Genomic DNA, 18854 nt, shown 5'->3' with positions numbered 1-18854 from the left:
TACATACAGCGCTTCCACCCGATTGAAAATGGGTAACCACGGATCCTTTTGCACCAATTCCATCAAAATTCCAGCAAAAATTTTACGTAGAGTAAACATCTTAATTTGACATCACAAAATATAGGCAATAATTTCACTGAAATGACGATCTACTTTGGACGTGATATCACTTCGAAACCATCAATAACTTTTTACAACATTACACGGCACTCCCAATACTTTAAAAATTTATCCAAGCAGAAAAGAAAACAAATGACCTTTCGTCATATTTCTAAAATTCATGAAAAACATATGGATGACCAACTGCGTCATAAATACCCATTTCAAATACTTATAAGTTTGACATCATAAAACAAGATATACCGGGTGGTACAGCTGCCCCTATTTTTTCCCGAATATATGCAACCAGCTAGGACGTAAATGCCTCTTAGTCCCATCTTGCGCAACACCTTACAGCAATGTTATGTGCAGTTAACCCGATGTAGACTTCTCCGCACAATGGAAAAATGGTACAAGAGGCAGTAAGTGAGGTCCATCTCAAAAACACTGTACCATTTTATGTAGAGCGGTGTCCAATACTCTACTAATTTTTACGAAATGTTACTATACTGTACAAACCATAAACACGCCTATAGCTGTCGGTAGAGAATTGCGCACTTGATTGGTCCAAGAGGCCATTTTCTTTTGACAGAAAGGGCGGTCGTGGTATCATAGAAAACGTGATAGGGTAAGACCAATTACAGACATATCAATGCACCACCATTTTGTACAGTCTCATCACATCGAAATTGATAGAAACGTGTTTTGCACTGTAGTTTATCATCTGTGGCACGCAAATGCTGTACAGCAGATGTGATAGCTTACGCCATGTAATTACTACCGTTAGAGCGATCATAAAAGGCATAAAACGGGACCATAAGGCTGTAACTCATCATAACTTGTCGAAGCGGGAACTTCCGCTCTCCTCGTGAATACAGAGTTACAAGGATGGTGCTTGTACGTTGCAAATAGCTGCGCGGAATTACGTATGGAAGACATACCTCGATAGGTTACTTGAAGCAGGAAGGGTTCCAACCATTCTTGAGTCATGCATTTTTTAATGTCATTTCGTATTCGCCTAGGCATCGTTTACGAAGACCTTTCTGAAGTCTCCGATATTCTTCTACGGAAGTTATAATAAACAGGTATCATAAATATCGCCACATACGCACCGATTGTGAATACCACCTGAAACATAACGCTGGACTCATTCAACCAAGTAACGCGTAGAAAATGGTTGCAACTATCTGGGCGTAAGAGAGACGCGATTCTTTAGTTCACTGTGGTGTTTGCACATTCGAGTTCAGAATTTTTAACATCAACGATCAGTATCGAAGCGATAGCCTAGGTAATTCCATTAGTATAGAGCTACGAGACCTATTCTTTGTCGCCTGCAGTGGCTGCATGGCACCAATCGCAGCGAGCGTACGGTAAGTTAGCAGGCACTTAGAGTTCGAATCTAGTTACGAGCTTTTCAATTTTATTTTTATATTATACTTGTAAGGCCATTCGTAATAAACATTTAACGTTCTTAAGTCTCAAAAGTGCCGCCTCTGTGGTGTAGTGGTTAGCGTGATTAGCTGCCACCCCCGGAGGTCCGGGTTCGATTCCCGGCTCTGCCACGAAATTTGGAAAGTGGTACGAGGGCTGGAACGGGGTCCACTCAGCCTCGGGAGGTCAACTGAGTAGAGGTGGGTTCGATTCCCACCTCAGCCATCCTGGAAGTGGTTTTCCGTGGTTTCCCACTTCACCTCCAGGCGAATGCCGGGATGGTACCTAACTTAAGGCCACGGCCGCTTCCTTCCTTCATCCTTGCCTATCCCTTCCAATCTTCCCATCCCCCTACAAGGCCCCTGTTCACCATAGCAGGTGAGGCCGCCTGGGCGAAGTACTGGTCATACTCCCCAGTTGTATCCCCCGACCAAGAGTCTGAAGCTCCAGGACACTGCCCTTGAGGCGGTAGAGGTGGGATCCCTCGCTGAGTCCGAGGGAAAAGCCGAACCTGGAGGGTAAACAGATGATGATGATGATGATGATGAAGTCTCAAAAGTAATTTTCCACCTTTACAAAGAAAGCATACATACGAAAGGAATAATAACATGCGACTTCCATATGGCAAACGACTACAGAGAATGAAGCGTAGTGCACGTGTTGTCAACATTCTGACCCACCCATTCAACCAAGCAACTGCGCACGTTCGACTCGAAGACCAACTAACAGCGGTCTACACTTCATACGTAGGGCACATGAAACAGCATATCGTAATCCTAGCAGCAACGTGTGAGCACGTACTGTACGGTTAGCACGAAAGCAAACATTATGTATTCACGGGATAATTATGTGAATATGGTACTACTTTATGGAGAAGCAAGACGCTTGTATCAAGAACGATTTCCTGGACGAAGGCTGCCAACTGCAGATACATTTCGACGTGTTGAAAGACGGTTGCGTGCAACGGGGTCATTTCATACATTACCCCCCGTTCGGGATGCTCCAGTGACGTCTGGAAATAACGATGAAACTGTTCAAAATGCAATTGCATACAACCCGCACACAAGCTCACGGGCCATAGGAAATGAACTGAACATCAGTCATGTATCTGTACTGCGAATATTGCACCGCCATAAATTCCACCCTTTCCATCAACAGCTGCACCAGGAACTTCACGGAGATGACTTTCCAAAACGGATAGAATTTTCGCAATGGATATTACAAAGAGTTGAAGCTGATGCGAATTTCTTAATGGACATTCTCTTTAGTGATGAATCCAGATTTCACAACAACGGAACTGTTAATCGTCACAACGTCCATTACTGGAGCGTTGAAAATCCTCACTGGATCAGGAGAGCTCGATTTCAGGTACAATGGGGCGTCAACGTGTGGTGCGGGATACTAGGTGACAAGATAATTGGACCATATTTATTCGAAGGAAACCTCACGGGACGACGCTATCTAGAGTTTCTTCGTGAGTACCTCCCACTCTTATTGGAGGATGTGCCCCTTATGACACGGTTACGGATGTGGTTCCAGCAGGATGGAGCTCCCCAACACTGGTCGTTGGCAGTACGGAACCACTTGCATAGGACATATCCTGGACGATGGATTGGACGAGGGGGTCCGGTCACATGGCCGGCTAGATCACCTGACCTTACTTCACTTGACTTTTTCCTCTGGGGTTATTTAAAGGAAAGAGTCTATGAGCAGGAGCCTGAGAGCCCGAATCCTTTACGGCGGCTCATCACGGAAGCCTGCATTCAGATTCCGCCACATATGTTGCAGCAAGCAAGAATGTCTCTCCTCCACCGTGCTCAGATGTGCATTAACGAAGCAGGTGGTCATTTTGAACATTTGCTTCATTAATCGAATGGCCATGCATAAGCCCATCGCACCGCTGTCGGTACAATCTCACTTTATTGCAAATAGCTCTTTTAAGAGCTCCTTAAAAAACAAACGTAGCTGAGTACCTGCAATATGAGAACTGATCATGATTTAGATTTGTCGTCCACAACACGACTCTCACGAACACCAACAACGCAATAAAAATATTCGTCGTACACAGGACTCGAACCGTCTACTAACGAACACCGGTACTCTCCTCTAACTTTTAGCAAGCTCGGCTATCACGAGTTGCTGTTTAGTGCTGTTGTGTTGCTGCTTTTTCTAGTCATTCACCAATAATATTCTCTGTACAGGACGTTTCTGCGACACATAATTTGCACGATTCTTTACCATCAATAGGAATTTTATCATTAATGCTGATTTGCTTGACACGAATAAACGAATTATGGAAAGCGTTGTAAGAGCAGACATTGTAGTGAGTAGTCAAGGTCAATATTTTTAGGTTCGACTATAATCTGCGGGTTGCATAAAACTGCGTGAAAAGGGGCAGCTGTACCACCCGGTAGTAGGCGGTAAGATGGCATGTCACATACCTTAGGTTACGTCAGCGTTCATCTTTGGGCTCACCTCTGACCCTCTGTCATTTATTTAGCCCTTTTTACTTTTCTGGCTGTACATAGAATTCTCTTCATGTTTCCTGGAAATAAAGCATTAAAAAAAGAAATGCCCTTTCACTCGGCGTCTTCGTTGATCGCACTCGACTGATTGTATTTATTACCCGCACACGAATTACTTTCTTTACAACACAAAACAACTTTATAAATACTTCTTCGGTATCTTGACCTTCTTTTTATAAATTTACTTCTGCTCAAACAAACTATCTCTACATGGAGTCAAGACCCAGCCACATCGGCAAAATGTAGGTTTGTAGTACTTAGTCTTCTTTTGACGAACGATTTACTTGCACAGTTCAACCCTCTCTTTCACGCTTCAATGATACAAATGCAGGGGGTTTCAACATGGCGACCCTTCTTATTTATAGACACTACCCCCTCTCTCCAGGCATTTTCCCTTTGCCGCCAAGATACTTGCGTAACTTTTCCGACTTAAATGAACTGTATTTAAAAGAGTTTTTGATGTAACCACATACTTGCTAACTCGTTAGCAGTAGTGTTCATGAACATTTAAATTTTATTCTCATTAAATTAACCGGTTAAATGACCTCATTTGATAGGAGCTATTTTCTGTCGACTTAGCGTGGGTAAACTAGACACGCGCGTCGTTCTGAAATAATCCACCGAAATGGCTTAGCAGTCTCAAGTCCGTCTTACTAAAGACCAAGTGTCTTATAGATAAATACAGGAACATCATTATACAGCGTTCACCACTAATTCTTTTATTTAAATATATTTATTCAACCTAAACTTTCTTCTGTATCCTTCCACATTCGACACGTGCGGATGACGTCACGCATCATCGCGTGGGAATTAAGGTAGCCACCCCTCTTTGCCACGTGTCGCCTCGGATATATATAAAATTTCGATCTTCCCATTACAATTGATATGGGCCTCCTGTAATAACTTTAATACTTAAAATTCTTAGGGCACAAAGGTCATGGGTTCAAGGGAAAGGCCTAAAATTTTATTCTCAATTATTTATATTATCATAGGCCCTATCGATAAACACTACATAACAAAAGTTTTACGAGTGTTGTAATTAAAGTTGCGACAACGTAGTACAGATACTTGCAGGAGACTGAGCAAATAGGATATCCATGTGGTCACATGACGCTGTTATCGATTTACAGTGTTCATTTGACGGGCATACATTTGGGAGTGTTGTTGCTGTGTGGCGTTGAAGTGAAGAGTGTCGGTTTCACCGCACCAAAACAAATTTTTAAAAGGTGATCGGCGTTCTAGGATTAAAATAGAGGTTGCATATGGCAAAAATATGCGTCAGAATGTTATCGAGGATTACGTGAAGCCTGTGGTGAGAATGCGTTACTGTATAAGACGGTTGAACGATGGGTCAAGGCTTTTTGTGCGGGTCGGAATGAGGATGCTGATTTGCATTGCACAGGACGGCCGTTCATTTCTCAAGACCAGATTGACATTGTAAGTGGTCTCGTTTCCGTAGGCCGTCGATAGACTGTCAGGGAATTATCCGTTGAGGTTGGTCTCAGTCATCAAACGGTGTGGCACACACAGACGAAATATCTTAACATGTGGGAAATTGCGTCCCCTCGGGTTCCACATCAACTCACCAACGTACAGAAATGGCACTGGTATACACTGGCTGGCTTCCACCTGGTCAGACACTGCAACGAAGGAGACGCATTTGCGCAGCGTATTGTCGCCGTTGATGACGCGTGGACACGAGCCTACGAGCCTGAATTAAAGCGTCAATCGAATGAATGGCGTCATCCAGGTTCGCCATGTCCACAAAAATGTTGATAGGAACCCAGTCGGGTGAAGTTTATCGTGATTGTGGAATACTACTAGAGAGTGTTATTTTTACGCAAGTCGTTCCGGGGTGACAAACCGTCAACAGTGACTACTATTGCTGGAATAACATCTGCGTCTGGCTATGCGGCGCAAACATCCACGTTTATGCGAGACGATCACCCTATTGTGTTTCATGACAATGTACGTTGTCATGTCGCAAACAATGCAACGGTGGCATTGGGAGGTTTTGTACCACCCTCCGTACTCACCAGATATGAGTCCTTGTGACTTCGACCTGTTCCCGAAGTTGAAGGAACCCCTCCGAGATCACATATTCCCTGACGTGGTATCTGTACTCCGCGCAGTAGGGTGCTCCGTCGCTGTCATCAACAGAAAACGCCCTGCCAATGGCCCCAAACGGTCCTCAGCAACGTATATCGGCAAGGAAAATTATAAAGATGAAAAAAGTCGTGAAGGAACGTAATTAAAGGAGGAAGAAGAGCTCCCTTTACATTGGATGTCCTACTATCACAGTTAGAGTGAAAGTCTACAATACCGGAACCCGATGCTTGGATTTGTTTTGTAGAAGGCAGGAAGAGATCATATCAAGGTTAGCAATAATACAAAACAGTATGAAACTGCAGGTCACAGAGAGAAAAGTAGCAAGGGAGAGGCATACTCACATTTTGACCTCAGAATCTGGGAAAAAACATGAGGGGTGGACAAAAAATAAAGTCATGCACATGCTAAGAAATCATCCCGTCAACAACGGGGACTTCAGTTAGTACTACTATAAAAATATTTGAAGTTAAAAAAATCCATGTACGAACCATTATTTTTGAATTTCTTCACAAAAGGAATTGAGTGGTTTGATTTTTCCATATCATTCTTCTTTTCCTGACCTTATCTGGGATCGACACTGATTCAGACAGGTCTAGCTTTACGGCCGGATGCCCACTCCTGACACCAATCCCGTACAAAGTGATGTAGGCTATTCACTACTGTGCGTTTCTCTTGTGGTTGTTATTGTGATTTGTCGTACTTAAATGAAGATGTATGTTCAGGCAATCACAAACACCCAGGCGTCGAACTAGAGAAATAAACTTAACGCGTCTAACAACCATGGCCCTACCAAGAAATAGAATCCGAGGCCTTACTGACGGAAGGCCACTACTCTGACTATTCAGCCAAGGAGCAAAACTTCCTTTCAATAACCAACTAAAGTCCAAATTATTTAATGTTCAGTAGAAACATATGATATGATGAAGGTAGTGGCATGATGGGGCAATAATCCCAATTAATCGGGACTGTTTAAAACTTTCAATGAAGTGGGAAACTAGTTTGTTGTTGTTGTTGTTGTTTGGGCTATTAGTCCATAGACTAATTTGATGCAGCTCTCTACGCCACACTACCCTGTGCTAACCTTTCCATTTCTACGGAACTACTAGGCCTACATCCAACACTCACTCTAATCTGTTTGTTGTATTCATACCTTGGCATATCCCTACCGTTCTTACCGCCTACAACTTTCCCTCAAAAAATAACTGAACAAGTCCTGAGTGTCGTAAGATTCCTATCATTCTCTCTAATGAGCGAGTTGGCCGTCCGGTTAGGATCGCGCGGATGTGAGCTTGCATTCGGGAGATAGTGGGTTCAAACCCCACCGTTGGCAGCCCTGAAGATGGTTTTCCGTGGTTTCCCATTTCCACACCAGGAAAATGCTGGGGCTGTACCTTAATTAAGGCTAGGGCCACTTCCTTGCCACTCCTAGGCCTCACCTATCCCATCGTCGGTGCGACATAAAGCAAGTTGTAAGAAACTCGACATGGGATGTATTAAGTAAGTATATTAGCGACACTTCTCGCACATCCAAGTCTGGAGGTTCGAACCTGCCTCAATATTCGAAGGTGCTCAAAAACGTTAGTCTCGTGTCAGTAGATTTACCGGCTCTTGAAGGAACTCTGCAGTACAAAATTTCGTCACCTCAGTGTCTTCGAAAACGGTATAAGTACAAAGTTGAGAAGTCTTTAACTTGTAAACGATAGACCGCAGAGCGTATGTTCGCAGGAGCATTTTGTGTTGTTTTGGGATGTACCATGTTGAATACACCGGTTCTCGTCCGATCACCGCAGTTAAGCAACATTGGGCGTGGTCAGTACTTGGATGGGTGACCGCTTGGGAACACCACGTGCCGTTGGCTCAATTCAACCCCTGCCCCTCCCACCTATTAGTTCTAACATGTTTGGAAACATCGTATACTGGCTCACTCCGGCATTTTACAAAACAACCAATGTCACCATAGCAGTCTGACAATTATAAAAGACTTCTGACGGAACCCCCGGTGTGGTTCCACCCGTTTGAATCCCGGGGCGTTCCTTGTCATAAATAAGATTGTCTTGTTTTTTACATGTAAATTCGTGTAGTTTGTAGTAGTAAAGATTGAAGCTAATAAATGAATGTTTAATGGTTATTTAACTTAGTCATGTTTACAAACACATTTCAATCATGATTAATTTAGATATGATTAATTTGTCAGAATTGAAATTTTAGTTGAATGATCAATCGATAGGAAATAGTTGATTATGCCCAGTACTGCCATACTGGATTACATGAGGCTACTGCAACTTCAGTACCACTTTTCATATTACTACGAGAGTTATGGTAAATGGAAAAAGAATAATAGTGATTAGTCTTATCTTATATCCTATTGTTTTCAGGACGAAAACTAAGTTTACGCCAGAGTATATCCGAGAGACGGATGAAAAGTGGTCTTTGGTGGTTGGCGTCAAAGCTGGTGTGAATACTGGAATGATCCGGGTAAGTGTTCTATCTTTCAGTTTAAGAGCAACCGAATAGGTTAAGTTTTCAAACCAATCGTTGTTTATATTTTTACATTGTTTATTTCTCTAGCTAACTACTAGCTGAATTAATCAGTGACTTCAATTTCTTGATAATTTATTGCATTCCAAGGTAAATGCCAATCAGAACAAATATTTCTTCAGTGAGAAAATAATCGAACAATAGTCAACTTATCTTGGCTGTGTCATTACATGATGACAATATATTTCATCTTCTTTCTTCAACGCTTTTCCCACATTCCGGTCGGGTCGAACGAGAAATCTGTGGACTTGACTTACACAAACAAACGGAATCCTAGGAGGAAATGAAAAAAGAAGACGAATAATTATTATTCATATTTAATTATTGTTCGATACATCATCCGTTACACGAAAGTATCCAGAATGGAAAAAAAAGGCACACCAATTTTCTCCTGTCAATTATAATTGGTCAGCACTGTTACGTATAAATACAATGTGGAAGTCGTTGTGTCCGTATCAGTAACTCGGTGAATCTGCTGTCATAGAGAACACCTTAACTTATTATATAGTATTCCTTATATTATCGGAATCGATGTCGTAATTCCTTTAGATTATTATTCCGACGCGACGTTTGCTGGATTGGGCGGCTTCGCGATCAGCATATCGCATATGACTAGCCATTTCCATTTCCATTACAACCCTGGTGACGTAAAGCAATCATTTGGGATGTGGTGACTCCATATCCAAGTTTGCAATCAGTCGCTTCAACAATCCTAATTTTACACGAAATGGAGGAAAAATGGCTTGACTCGGCTCAACCATTTACTATTTTTTTTTTTTACATTTAGCTTTACATCCAACTGACACAGAATAACACCACGGTATACCCTGCCAGTCGAAAAAGGCGACTAAAAGGTGCACAGGGGATCTTAACTTGGCAATGCTTCCACACCTGAGCTAGCTCCTCACTTTCATCTATCCTATCCGACCTGCCTTAGTCAACTCTTGTTTTTTACCGACGCCGACGGTATTAAGTTTCGAGGCCTAGAGAATCTTTCATTTTCATGCCCTTCGTGGCCCTTACCTTTCTTTTGCCTAAACCTTCATTCTTCAATTTGTCGGACTTCTTCTATACCCCCCCCCCCCACCACCCTCCACCTGAATAGTGTTAATAAAGGATGGTTGCCCAGTAGAGCACTGCAATGTATGCTTTTCACTCGCTCGTATTCGTTCGAAGATCGTGGACTCGAGTGGGTTTACCCCAACTGGAGAGCGCTTGAAACAATGTTCACGAACTAAGTTATGCTCATGAGGACAATCGCAGGAAACAACAGGGAATCGTTTGAATTTTTAATAGAAAGCGATAAAATAATGACCTAACATTTATGTTTCTCCTGATTTGTCCTTTTATTACTTATAATTTATATTCGGCGCCATCTTCGTATTACAGGCACTGAATCAGTGAAAATTACATAGGTAACTTTTACCTTGTAAACAACATTAAATATAATTATTATTTTAAACGATACACTTGGATAAATTATATATGAATTAGAACTCTGAAAAACGAATTAAAATAGTAAATTGTGTTCCTTCTGTTTATTGAATTCAATTTCTTATATTTTGCTTGCCGTTGCAATTGTTTAAATGTATATACTAACTATTTTTATTCTTTTATACTAGACCGAACGTAAATTAAATTATGTTTTGGGTTAAAAAGTAACAAAGATATAGAATAAATGCACTTTTAAAAATAATTTGACCGAACAAGTTGGCAGTGCGGTTAGGGTCGCGCAACTGTGAGCTTGTATTCGTGAGATAGTGAGTTCGAACAGTCTTGATCGAGACAGTGGAGTGAGCGGATGTGCTGAGTGAGAGTACTGAATATGGGTAATTCATTAGATCAGTATAGGTCAGCTATAGGAAGATGGAATGGAGGAATGAAATGCAAAAGAGTGATAGGAGGGAAGAAAAATGGTCAGCAACTTGGAATATTAGCAACCTTGATGGTAGCAGGGTGATAGTAGTTTTGTTGGATTGAATAAAATCCGGGGCCTGAGCCAGTGGGCGAATTTGGCTGGGAAGAATTCGAAATGATAAAGGATGTGGTCAAAGAAGCATGCCAGTACGAGAAAACAAGGGATTTAATTAGGGAGCAATCTAAGGAAATAAAAGAGCTACAACTGTGTGTAAAAGAAAATTTCAAAAAAAAAAAATTAATAACAATTTCCTTACACTAGGTAAGGTTCAAGGGCCTTCAAGATATTTGATCGTCGATCGGACGTGAAACAGATATCTGTAAGCTCAGGCTCTATTCCCAGTTTGATAAGCTTGTCTTTGATTTCCTCTCTGATATTTTCTCTACTTTGTTCTCTTGTCTGGGAAAACGGATTTCGCTAAAACAAGGCTTTTTGTCCATTTAGAATCAACCTAACGATCACCTTTGCACTTATTTCAGCGGCCTTTGTTTGTGTTATGCGAGATGATTTTAGAAGGGGGTGGAATATCATCCCCATTTACTCTTCCGTACTACGCACCAGTATTTACTAGTTCTTGGGACATCTCGCGAAAGCCATCACCCTACACGACACTAAAAGGACGTAAATCAGAAGTGTACCTGTTTACATATTTCTATGTAAACACTTTTTAACAACTTGTTGTACAGTACTCTGTATTCTGTCGACACGTACTTTACAGACGTATGACCGCAATAGTAATGTTATTGAATTGATTCCCCTCTAACGTGTGACCTCAGATGTGGTGTTGTAGCCTTATACGTTCACAATGAACGTTACGTTATCACGTTTTCATTCCCCACCCTGAAAGGGGTGGGGCGGGCCCCTTAGAGAGTGACGCTCTCGCTCGGGCCGGGAGATGCGAAGAGAGCAGTGCGATGTGGCTGAATGAAGAGGGTGGGTAAAGCGATGTGAATATGTATTAGGAAGAGAAGATGGGTTCTCTTGGTTATGAAGATGGGAAGAAATGGACGTTTATACGGGAGTGCTTAAAGGGAAGTTGTGGGGAAGGGTGAGGTGGTAAAGTGTGGAGGCGATTTGATACAGTATAGTTGTGAACTGTCGGAGATATTCGAGGGTTCACAATGAAGAACACTGTTTACAGGATATATAGTCTACCTGCTTACCATCATGATTCATTCCAAGAGAAAACTTTTCCCACACATCACTTTTGAAGCCTACTGGCTTCCTTAAACTATAATCGTGACTTAAAAGTTTATCCTTCACCTCTTTAGTTTCCCCTTCCGTGTCGACTAAGCAACTATTACCACGAGTGTTGCTTGCTCGTCACGAGCATCACTCGCTCCTACCTCACTGGCGGGCGGAAAAGCCTCGCACGGTCACTCCATCTAGCCGTGTACCAGCAAACAAACTGATCCCTTGCTCACGCTCGAGCGAAACGCGACAATGCAGGGCTCCATTGTCCAGCTGTATTCTTCTTAAACAATAATAACCACCACCACCACCATTTCAGCAATGTCGACATTGATGTTCGAACTCACTATCTCCTCAATGGAGTCTTACAGCTACAGATCCGTACCACACAGCCAATCTCTTCTTCTTCTTCTTCTTCTTGCGTTCCGGCCTTCTAAGCACCACGTTACAATTTCAATTCTTCCTCCTTAGTTTTTCTTTCCTTTTCTTCCACTATTATTTCATTGTTTCACTGTGCTTCTTTTTCCTGTCTTCAGTCCACTTTGTGCCTGTTTTCTTTTCCTTCCTCCCTTGGAAACCTTCCATTTGTAAGACTTTCTTCCACCGAGCTCGATAGCTGCAGTCGCTTAAGTGCGGCCAGTATCCAGTATTCGGGAGATAGTAGGTTCGAACCCCACTGACGGCAGCCCTGAAAATGGTTTTCCGTGGTTTCCCATTTTCACACCAGCCAAATGCTGGGGCTGTACCTTAATTAAGGCCACGGCCGCTTCCTTCCAACTCCTAGCCCTTTCCCGTCCCATCGTCGCCATAAGACCTGTGTCGGTGCGACGTAAAGCAACTAGCCAAAAAAGAAAAAAAAAGAAAGACTTTCTTCCTAAACGTCTTTCCAATAATTCTTCTTCTCGTATGTTGTTCCTTTCCAGGTCTTTCTTGACTTCTTGAATCAAGGTTGTGGTTGATTTCTTTTTTCCAAAAGTACTCGAAGATTCGTTTAGTTAGTCTATTGTCATCCATTCTGTAAATGTGTCCAAGAAATAGCAATCTCCTTTTTCTTATTGTTTCTGATATGTTTTTTATGTTCTGGTAAATTTCATTGTTACTTCTTAATTTCCAAAACTCTGCAGGAATTTCCTTATGATTCTTCTTTCTAATATTTATAATTTATCAAGCTTGTAGTTCAGCGCTAGACATTCGCTGGCATACAGGCATTCTGATTTCACACAGCCAACTCATTTAAAATATATTTTTTTTCGCAGTAATATTCATCTTATTATTATTATTTCCAGCTGTACGTGCAGAGCCACGACGAGATTCCAGTCCTGGATGTGAACCCACAGCTTGAATGGCACTATGAGATCAGTAAATTGGTATTCTCAGCCAAACAGACGTACACGACAGAAGACGCTCGACAGTTGAGTATCAGACAGCGACGATGTGTGTTCCCGGACGAGATCAAGCTGGACACCGATTCTATGTACACGTACGGCGCCTGTATGACCCAGTGCCGCATGAGGTTGGCACGGAAGATGTGTAACTGTGTGCCCTTCTTCTACAGCACTACAGGTACTTAATCTTCTTGTCAATTACAGACTACCTAGCTGAGGTAGTAAAGGCGTACTCAGATCACACAGAAGGACGTAGATTTGATTCTCCGTTGGAAAGTAGAAACATTTAGAAACAAAATTTACTCTTCTGGTGCGGCATATGACCCTGATTGTGAGGTTCACTCAGCCTACACGGAAATGAGTACCAGGCTAATTTCTGAGAGGGACGGTGGTCAGGCATTGAGGTAACCACTCATTTAGTGCCGAGGTTACGAATCGTGGAAGTGTTGGGGTATGTTGAGTTGGCCTCACCGTCCGTGATGTCCGTAAAAAGTAGGTTGAGTTGGGACCATGGTCAGCTCGGAGTGAGGGTCGAATTGCCTCCATGGATCTACCCCCAGTAGTCAAAACTTTTGGAAATCAGTTAAAATATACAGTTAAAATAAGTTTTGGAAATTAGTTAAAGTAAGTTTTAAATGCGGTGTGTAGTCCGGAGCATAGGCATCACTGATATAAAACTGTACGGCCATGTTCTACGTATAAATGAAAGCCATCTGGTCCATTGAGCTATGAAAACCGAACAATATAATAGAATAGAATACACCCATCCACTAGTTCCGGATCGCCTGGAACTGGGAGAGAGAGTAATAATTTATTGCAATTCATATTATTCTGATACATGCATACTATTCTCATTACATTTACATTTATCTACTACTACCTTAACCATTACACTTACACCTAATTACTATTTCCACCTAATTTCTAAATTGTAGTTAAGAAAAGGAAAGAACCTGTTTATTTTTGTCCTAGGCATTAACAGTGTTTTATTGTCTTGGACAACAAGTCTCTTACCTTTACTGTTAATTGGCGCGAGTATTTGTTTGTTATGAGTCCAAACAGATTTCTCCTCAATTTACAATATATACCGTGAATTCTAGTCCTACAGTCCTGGTGTGATCCATTCCTTGTTTAACAATTTAGCTATTGTATAAAATTCCTTCTCTCTTTCTATTTTTAATTTATATGCACCACCAAAATATTTAATTCTAAGTGCATTAGTTCCCTTACTTACTCTCAATAGATGAGTCTCTTCCGTTATTTCACCACACAGTAAGCAATGATTTTTCATTATGTTTCTATCTCAGCCCCTTATTAGCCATTAGCTAATTAACTGTCCATAGTGTCCCCCTTATTAGCCAATAGCTAATTAACTGTCCATAGTGTCGTATCGAAATCGACAATAAAATTTCACAGAGACCACGAGGAGACCTATAAAATAGCGATGTACAATAATTTAGCTGCCATTTCCAACTGGAAGGCTCGAAATCTTGTAACCCCATTAGCCACCACACGATACCTCTTAGTTCTCTATTAGGGTAATAATATGTCTTTCCTTATCGACATATTTTGAATAATTTCACAAAATTCTGATAATGTTCTTTAAGTCTCACATTCTGCCCCAATCATACGTTTTTCCATGTCGTTAAGTCTGATCGTTACTGTTTTGATCAATCTCTTCTCTTAACTATACATCTCTTTATCCCAGTATTATCCCATTCCTTTTCTGTCTAGCTTACTTTTCACTTTCGTCATCCGATAATCATCAGCTAGATGTTACATCTGGTGTTGGTATGACAGGTTCAATATTTCTCTCCCATCTCTCCTTCTTAATCTTAACCAATATTTTACTACTTTCCTGATTATATCTGCTTGGATGCTGATATCTTCCCATAGTATTCTAGCTCCACTATTTGCTGTGCATTCTGGTAGACCCATTATTATTATTTTACAGAATGTATTACTTATTATATCTAATTCTTTTTTGTCTGCTTTGTTACCCCATATTTCTGCTCCATACAATGTTCTTGATATCACAAAAGCATTTAATACATTTTTGTGCAACTTGTATTAAATATTTGGCATATTTCTCTCTAAAGACCTTGTCTTTTCATTTTCGCACGTCTTATTTGTTCCTTCCAAATCCCATTCGATGTTATTTTAATTCCTAAATATTCTAATTTGTTGACAACTTCTGATTCTTCACCTTCTAACCACCAGCGCCTTTCGTTTCTCTTTAATTTACTTCCTATTTTACAAAATATTATTTTTATTTTCTTGATATTTATTTTCAAATTCTATCTTCTGCAATATTCAGCAGTTTTCTTAAGACTGTTTTGCGTACCGACTGTTGTTAGTGAGAGCAGAAGGATGTCGTCTGCGAAAACTAGGCCAGGAATTTCTTCGTTATTTAAAAAGGGGCTTGTCCTCTCCTCCTTCCTCTGGCAGTCCATTACATCATTAATAAACAGTAAAAACAATATTAGCGATAATTTACATCCTTGCTTAAGTCCAATATTCTAATATATCCTTCCTACCATTAGATCTTCCTTTACTTTAATTGAGCATATCACTTCTGCGTATAGTTCTTCTATGGCTTTAATAATTTTATTTGACATCCCTATCCCAGCCAGCTTCGCAACGACAGCTCACCTGCTAAGCGAAACAAAAGCTTTTTGAAGGTCTATTGCTGCAATATATAATCTACCTCCTTTCCTCTTCAAATATTTATCTATTATTGTTTTAATTATAAATATATTATCTGTGGTTCTCATTCCTTTCCAAAATCCTGACTGGTACACTGAGAGTATAGAGTAATCATCTGCCCATTTCATAATTATTTTTTTTGCCAAAATACCGAGGTAAATCTTTCTGAGTGTATCCAACACGGTGATACCCCTATAGTTATTCGTGTTTGATCTTTCCCGCTTTCTTTTATATATCGGGCATAGTATTCCTTCTTGCCATCAACTTGGAATTTTTCTGCCGTTAAAGATTTTGCTAAATATTTTAGTTATTATTTCTAGCATTTGGCTGTTATTCCCTAGCTCTTTCCAGAATTCATACGTAATTCCACTGACAGCACCGGATTTTCTTCTCTTCCCTTTTTAAATGTGTCTAGTACCTAATCTGTGGTTATTTTATCATCTAGTACAGGCAGAGTGAACCCCACATGTTTCAGTAAGCCAGTCCCAGTTTTATTTCTTTCCCATGTATCTTGACACCCTAGCAAACCCTTGAAATACATTAACCACTCCTCATCGCTTATGCTTCCTTCATTACTGCTCTTATGTTCCTTACATATAGTACTAATAATTCTGTTTCATACATTTTTTGTTTCATTTTCTTTACAATACTTATATCATAATTTTACCTCCTTAGCCTGCCAGTTCCTTTTATTTTCGCTTATTAAATCTTTGTATTCCTTCTCATTTTTACGAAAAACTGCTCGTAAATCCTGAGATCCCTCATTTTTGCACATTTTTCTTGCGAGTTGCTTTAGGTCGCACCGACACAGATAGATCTTATGGCGACGATGGGACAGGAAAGGCCTAGGAATGGGAAGGAAGCGGCCGTGACCTTAATTAAGGTATAGCCCCAGCATTTGCCTGGTGTGAAAATGGGAAACCACGGAAAACCATCTTCAGGGCCGCCGACAGTCGGGTTCGAACCCACTATCTGCCGGATGCGAGCTCACAGCCGCGCGATCCTAACAGTACGGCCAACTCACCCGGTCATTCTCCTTTTCTTTACAGTTATCATTATACCATTAGTTTTTTATTTTCCCTTCTCTTTCTCACAACCATTCTTTTACAGCTTTCTATTGATCTTTAAACCATTTTCATTCCTTCAACTATGTTATTATCCTCTATCATATATTCAATACCTCGCTTCAAAATTTCAAAAAGATTGATTGCCTCTATAATAGTCCCTAAATTCGTCTCTATGTACCGAGCTCGATAGCTGCAGTCGCTTAAGTGCGGTTTTCCGTGGTTTCCCATTTTCACACCAGGCAAATGCTGGGGCTGTACCTTAATTAAAGCCACGGCCGCTTCCTTCCCACTCCTAGCCCTCTCCTGTCCCATCGTCGCCATAAGACCTATCTGTGTCGGTGCGACGTAAAGCAACTAGCGTCTCTATGTTCCTTACTGCGCCTGTACCTTACTAACTTTCTCTGTGCATAGTTAAGATCATGTTTTTCTTCCGGTTTACCTTCACCTCTCAGTAACCGGATAGTAACTGGGAAACGATGAAACGCTGTCCAACTTTTACTTGAATGTACTTAACATAATTTAGAGCCTCCCGAGATGCCAACATCAAGTCTATAGCACTCACTTCTAACTCGACTATGTACGTTAAGTTTCCTGATTCATTCACAATCAACCCCCATTCAAAATGTACAATTCCTTTATAGCGCACATTTACAGTAATTTCTGTCCATTTTTGTTACACTCTTTGTCTTTACTTCTCCATCCTTCTATTAATATTTCATCAATTTCTATATCGTATAATGGATAGGAATGGGAAGGAAGCGGCCGTGACCTTAATTAAGGTATAGCCCCAGCATTTGCCTGGTGTGAAAATGGGAAACCACGGAAAACCATCTTCAGGGCCGCCGACAGTGGGGTTCGAACCCACTATCTGCCGACCCTTGTGTTGAAATCACCAAATATAATCATTACCGCTTCTTCATTTTAAAATTTAATCTGGTTTACACCTTCAATACGACCTCCACAGAAGTTTTTTCTCAAACGGGGACCCTGGTGGGTGGCTGTAGCCAAAACCTATGAAAATCTCTTCCCCACTCTGATTTCCTTTCTTTATACTTACCCAAATCATTTCCTCACATCCTGATTCTCGCACCTCTACCTGATTGCATATTTCATCTTTTACGATCACTGACACCCCCCCCCCCGGGTAACTTCCTTTCAGGTTCCTTTTACGTTTCGTTCTACTCCATACCTTAAAACCCGGTATTTGTACTTTGTACCCCCCGACAACCATGTCTCTACCATCCCAGTAATCTCATTATCTCGCATTAGATCTCTAACTTCATGATTTCCCAGTTAACTCAATATACCCTCGATATTTATTAACCCCACGACCCAGTCTAGTTATTTTTCGTGGGTATGTCTGCTGTAGCCAAGGCCTTACTTCTCGTCGTTCGTGCTTTTTCTAACTATACAGGGTTATTCACCTAACACGTTACACAGAAATAACTTCTAAACCATTAAAGATATCGGTATTCTGTTTTCATATTCGTAAATGGTATCCAGAGTCTTGTAAAATAACATGCTACTTAGTCTCATGGGGTGATTAATAACCGAGATATTGATACTAGCTCCATATCTTTAAATGGGACGGTACACATTCATACAGCTGATTTAAAAGTTCATCTGCGTACAAGTTCAAATATGTAAGTATTTTCAAAATCGGACAATTACTTCTTGAGATATAAATAAGAACAACATGCGCGGTTTTGCATGCGGCATCAGACGGCGTGAAGTCGGGCAAGGACATATTGAGGCGCAAGCTGCTTCCTGGCCTTCATTCCAGCCACAGAACGGATACCAGGCATATATACTGTAAACATAATGGGATGTACCGTAACATACCCTGGGAGTGCAACGTTATTGTATGACTGGCAAACACACAACG

General features: G+C 41.0%; 1 protein-coding gene and 1 pseudogene across 1 annotated transcript in view; both read left to right on the top strand.

The window, feature by feature from the left end:
• Positions 1–18854, top strand: part of LOC136858434 (sodium channel protein Nach-like) — a 53202-nt gene that overhangs the window by 16510 nt on the left and 17838 nt on the right. The window contains exons 5-6 of the mRNA XM_067137980.2: positions 8540–8639; positions 13098–13374. Of these exons, the coding sequence (XP_066994081.2) occupies positions 8540–8639; positions 13098–13374 (377 nt within the window). The remainder of the gene's footprint in view (positions 1–8539; positions 8640–13097; positions 13375–18854) is intronic.
• Positions 7904–8022, top strand: LOC137497097 (5S ribosomal RNA; annotated as a pseudogene).

Source organism: Anabrus simplex, chromosome 1, assembly GCF_040414725.1.
Source record: "Anabrus simplex isolate iqAnaSimp1 chromosome 1, ASM4041472v1, whole genome shotgun sequence".
Taxonomy (NCBI): Eukaryota; Metazoa; Arthropoda; class Insecta; order Orthoptera; family Tettigoniidae; genus Anabrus; species Anabrus simplex.
The sequence above is the reverse complement of the archived record's forward strand: the minus strand, read 5'-3'. Positions and strand labels throughout refer to the sequence as shown.